At 44.2% G+C, this 6,000-nt stretch overlaps 1 protein-coding gene across 1 annotated transcript in view; it reads right to left on the minus strand.

The window, feature by feature from the left end:
- SPIDR (scaffolding protein involved in DNA repair) overlaps positions 1–6,000 on the minus strand; it is a 363,404-nt gene that overhangs the window by 345,877 nt on the left and 11,527 nt on the right. Inside the window, exon 2 of the mRNA XM_018562962.1 lies at positions 5,286–5,441. Coding sequence (XP_018418464.1) covers positions 5,286–5,441 — 156 coding nt within the window. The remainder of the gene's footprint in view (positions 1–5,285; positions 5,442–6,000) is intronic.

A 6,000-nucleotide genomic window follows, 5' to 3' on the forward strand; every position in this document is an offset into this window, starting at 1 on the left:
ATAGAGGACTCTTCAGCAGAACTGACCAGGGCTGATGCATTGAACCAACAAAGGGATCTCTTAGTGCAAAATGCTCAGTGTAAGGCAGAACTCCGCATTGCTCAACTGCAGGAGACCAGATCTCACAGATCGACATCAACCAAGCATACTGCACGTTCTTCTAGATCCTCTCGCTCCAGAAGTTCAACATTAAGCGACAAGCTAATAGAGGCCCGCGCTGATGCTGAATCCAGAAAAGCGCAAAGCTCCCTTGCTAAGAAAGAAGCAGAGATGGAAGCTCAAAGCAAAACTCTTCAAGCAGAAAGGGAAGCTCAAAACAAATCTCTTCAAGCAGAAATGGCAGCTCGCCAAGCAGAGATGGCAGCTCGCCAAGCAGAGATGGAAGCTCAGAGCAAAACTCGCCAAGCAGAGATAGAAGCTCAGAGCAAAACTCGCCAAGCAGAGATGGAATCCCAAATAAAGATTCTGCAAATGGAGAAAGAGGAAGCAGGTGCCCTTGCAAGACTGAAAGTCCTTGAACAAGCAATGGGACAAAGTACTAACTCAGACTGTCTTATTCCAGCAGAACTGGAAGATCCAATTGAACGCACCAGTGAATATGTGCTAAAGCATAATGTTTGCAATGATACAGAGTCATCTCCTGTACCTCCTACTAACAACACTGTTCTGACTCTCAACACAGAGACCTCTCAGATCCAAATGCCTGAGCCTCCTCAAGTCTACAACACAAGTGCATCTACGCAGCAAACCACATCAACTCCTGCCAACAACAAGGTGACTTCCAGCGACAAGCCGCAGCTCAAGCCACAGCCAGCAGAAGCCTTAGAGACTACACCACAGTTAAGCGCTCATGCAACATCATTCTATCCTGGTAAACCTCACCCTTCTTCACCAGAGAACTTTCACACCCAAGGGGTTCCACAAGTTACTTTGGCACCAAAGAGTGAGAGATCAGACTTGAATGACTTCGCCAGATATATGGCACGCCGTGAGCTCATTAACACTAGCCTCTCAAGGTTTGATGACTGTCCAGAGAGCTACAGGGCCTGGAGATCAACCTTCAAGGCTGCTATTGCTGATCTCAACCTTACTACCAAGGAGGAACTTGATTTGCTGATAAAGTGGCTGGGGCCAGAATCTGCAGATCGTGTTAAAAGACTGAGAACAGTACATGTTGACCACCCAGATGCAGGTCTTGTTGCTGCATGGGCAAGACTGGAGCAAGCCTATGGTAGCTCAGAAGCCATAGAAAGCGCTCTATTCAAGAGACTGCAAAACTTCCCAAAAATAGGGAACAAAGACTATCGCAAGCTCCAAGATCTGAGTGACCTCCTCATGGAGCTAGAGTTGGCAAAGACAGACCCACGTCTACCTGGACTAAGTTTCCTGGACACTGCTCATGGTGTCAATCCAGTGGTGTCTAAACTGCCATACGGCCTGCAAGAGAGATGGGCGCAAAAGGGCTCAAGGTACAAAAGAGACTATAACGTATCTTTTCCTCCATTCTCATATTTTTGCAGGTTCATCAGTGAACAAGCCTGGATGAGAAACGATCCCAGCTTCAGCTTCAGTGAACCCAACTTGCCTGCTTCATCATCATCACCCTCCTCAAGGTATGATAACACAGCAGCTAAACACAGAGACTTTAATAGAGCAATATCTGTTAAAAGGACAGACATCTCACCACCCGTATACTCACCTGCATACCAGAGTGATTCGGATGATAGAGATAAAGATCCTAATCGTCAGTGCCCTATTCACAAGAAGCCTCACCCTCTTAAGAAATGTCGTGAGCTGAGGGCAAAGACTTTACAAGAGCGCAGGGAGATTCTCCAGAAACTTGGAGTATGCTACAGGTGCTGTGCTTCTTATAGTCATTTTGCCAAAGACTGTAAAGTTGTCATCAAGTGCACAGAATGCAGTAGCGACAGACACGTAACAGCTATGCATCCTACTCCACTTTCAGACAATCCACAGCAGCCTCCTACCTCCAACCCTCTCTCAAATCATGGCGGGGAGCAACAAAGTCATGCTCCAGCCACAACAAGTGTTTCTTCCTTATGTACTGTAATCTGTGGAGAGAGCCAAGGGCAACCACTTGCAACAGTTACATCAAAATGTAGTGAACTACATCACAAAAGACCTTGGGGAAAGACTCTTGCAAAAATAGTTCTTGTCAAGGTGTTTCGCCAAAGACAACCTGAAAAGGCAATCAAGATGTATGCAGTCTTAGATGACCAAAGCAGTCACTCACTTGCCACTTCAGAGTTCTTTGACTTATTCGGCATAAAGGGTAACATGCTATCCTACACATTGCACACCTGTGCTGGTACAGTGCAACTCACAGGAAGAACAACCAATGCTGAATTCATCATTTCTCCTATAAAAGGAACGGAGAGAATTGATCTTCCTCAGATCATTGAGTGCAATCAGTTGCCTAACGACAGGGAGGAAATTCCTACACAAGAGGATGCACTTCGTGAACCTCACCTAAAACATTTAGCTGACTGCATCCCACCACTTGACAACGATGCCAAAATAATGCTTCTCTTAGGCAGAGACATCCTGAGAGTACATAAGGTACGTCAGCAGCACAATGGCTGGAATGATGATCCTTATGCCCAAAAGACTGACCTTGGTTGGGTACTTATTGGAATCAAACGAGATTGCGAACCTCAAGCCTCAGGTGACGTATGCTCCAATAAGATCATCGTACAGGTAAACCAAGGCAACATCACTACACCACCCTGCAATAGTTCCGGTAAGACTATGCACCAGATTTCCTTCAACAGCTCGGACGGGCAGGAATCCACTGATGCAAGCACCCAGGACAATGCACCTGATTCCTCAACCTTCACTCCAGAGACTCCACAAGCAGTGAACCTCTTGGGAAACTCATCAGAGTCTTCAACACCAGTCATCGTGCAAGATGATTCTCCTCTTCGTGAAGAAGCATTAGACCTGCTACCAAAGACTCAAGGTATGCTTTCTGAGACCAACCTTAGACACCATAAGACTGTCTCAAACAATGTTGTTGTTATGAAAGCCTTTCAACCTGGCGATCATGCCACAGGGTTTAAAGACTTAAATCTGGGAATGGACATGCCACCTGTACAGAGAAGTCTGGGCCTACGGTGGAACTTATCAAAAGACACCTTCGGCTTTCAAGTCAGCTCTGCAGACAAGCCATTTACCAAGCGTGGTGTTCTGTCAGTGGTGAACAGCCTATACGATCCAGTGGGATTTGTGGCTCCCATCACCATACAAGGTAAATCCATACTTAGACAACTCTCAGAGACTATCAAAGATTGGGATGCTCCACTACCAATAGACAAGCTTTCAAAGTGGGAGTCCTGGAAACAATCTTTACATGCCTTAGATGGAATCTGTATACCACACTGCTACACTTCAGCTTCCCTTGCTACCAGTCAGAGGAAAGAGCTTCATATCCTTTCAGACGCATCTACTGTGGCCATAGCAGCTGCTGCCTACCTCAAGGTGAGAGACTCTTCTAATCACACCCACATAGGGTTTCTGTTTGGGAAAGCTAAGTTAGCACCCAAGCCTGAACACACAATTCCTAGGCTTGAACTTTGTGGGACTGTGCTAGCTGTAGAAATTGCAGATTTCATACTGCGTGAGCGAGACATTCAGATAGATGACATCAAATTCTACACAGACAGCAAAGTTGTTCTGGGCTACGTATACAACCAGACTAAACGTTTCTATGTCTATGTCAGCAACCGTGTAGAAGGAATCAGGAAATCATCTAAACCTGAACAATGCTATTATGTCCCGTCAGAAATGGATCCTGCAGATCATGGCACCAGGCCAATGTCTGCAAGTATCTTTGCAAATTCTTCTTGCTCAACAGGTCCTGAATTCCTGCTGGATCATCCAGAAGAAGCAACAACTGATGTCGTCAGTCTTCTAGATCCTGACAACTATCCAAAGATCCATCCTGAAGGCAAAACCCTTGTAACCAGAACTGAACAAGGACACGTCTTGGGCTGTCAACACTATGGACGTTTCTCCAAGTGGACAAGGCCTGACCGCACTACAACAAGGTTAGTCCATGCTACACACTGCCAACACACTAAGCCCACAGATGCCTACTGTCAGGACTGGCACATATGCCAAAATCTTCTTTTTGCAAAAGACATTGCTCAAAGTGAGCTGATTTTACTGCACGAGGCAGAACAAAACATCTCTAGCACAGAGATAAAATGTGTCCGTGACAAGCAGGACATTCATAAAATCCATCCAACTGCCAAGCTGAATCCATTTATCAACAGTGATGTGTGTACGGATTCAGACTTCACAGCCATCTTTACCTCGGCTACTCTTCGCATGCAGAAGATTGGAACTGTGCTTGTTTCACATGGAGACTTTGCACCTGGAGTTACATGAGCCATGTTCTTCAGGTACCTACGTGCACCATGCACATCCAGTGAAGGACTTATTCGAAGTGCCTTCTGCCTGCCAAAGAGACTATCTTGTTTCTCTATTAAGGAACTTAACAAGTTGCCACCCACGGAGTGACTTACTGCACTTGAAAGGACTGTTCCAGATTTCATCTTATATTTGAATTGTGGATATATGTTCTTTCTTTATTTTCAGGTCCAGAGGACAAGTTACAAGTTCACATTTATGGACTTTAATAGTTGTTAATTGTTTATTTGCATAACTACCGTTATGATTTAAATAGTGGCATTACCATGCCAGACGGGGAGTGTGCCGCCCCAATAGGGGCATAGAATATGAGATGCATAGCCTCAGTTAATATTAGCATTGTTATATAGGTTAGAATTTATATAGTGTGATTTGCCCAACTATTTTCTCATAGCTAAATTCATGTGTTATCCTATGCTGCCATCTAGTGACCTTTTGTTGTAACAAACATGTTTTCTGTAATTATTCCTCATGTGACGATGTATTTCCCCCTAGTGTAGCCCCACCCTTCTTCCTGTGTGCAGTACTTCCTGTGTCATGGGCACAGTTGAAAGCCACATGTAACAAGGACACACAGGTAATCTGCACAGTACGGAGGAAAGGCATCATTTTCTGACCGCACAATACTATAACCGTTCATCTGCTGTTCCTATCATCTGCTGTAACCCTGATGTTAAAGAATAAACACCTCTTTTGAATGAATCGGTATTGACGAGTTCAGCTATCTGACGAGGATTGTCCGCAGTGAGTATATCTGCTTATACAGGCCAGGCATAGAGGTCTCAGCAAGGGATATATTTCGCTATCACAACGATCGGAGTCAGAATAGTTACCTTCTCTCCCAGACATTTCTGAAATCCCTCGCCACATTTTATCCATGCTTTGCTGAGTGATGACGATTTCATTGCCCCCTCTGCAGTGGGTTTGTTTGCACTGTGACTGGCCTCATCTGGAAAACGTGCACTTATCTTATCTGCAGATCTTTTCCTCTATAAAAAACAAAGGATATGCTGATTATACATAAAAGTGCCATCATTTGGGAAGCTGGAAAACATAAAAATACTATACAACATGGCTCCGGCAAGTACCTTTTTAAGAGGCATTTTCGAATGGAGTACCGCGGCAGATGGGACTTTTTCTGCTTTTATAAACAGTATAGCAAAAACTATTTTTGGGGTTTTGGATAAAATAGGAAAGGTTTAAAACCTCTGTCAGTTTATTTTTTTTCTGTCTGTTCCCCCATAGTGGAAATTTCCCTTTACTTCCTTTCATTCCTTGTGAAGGTGGTCACCAGGACAAAGCAAGATGGCAAACCTACCCATCAGGCACAGAGACCATCATGAAAAGTTTTAATCCTTCCCTACTATACAAAAAAACCTCAAACAAAGTGTGGCTATACATACACTTTTAGAGATAAGGATTCCTTACCTTACAGTAGGGAATCATGTACAACCATAAAAGTCACACATGGTGAAGGTTGGAGATTATATATATATATATATATATATATATGACACGTCCTTCTAAATACAACCTACAAACTCAGCG

The sequence above is a fragment of the Nanorana parkeri genome, unplaced genomic scaffold (assembly GCF_000935625.1).
Source record: "Nanorana parkeri isolate BGI_ZX_2015 unplaced genomic scaffold, ASM93562v1 scaffold617, whole genome shotgun sequence".
Taxonomy (NCBI): Eukaryota; Metazoa; Chordata; class Amphibia; order Anura; family Dicroglossidae; genus Nanorana; species Nanorana parkeri.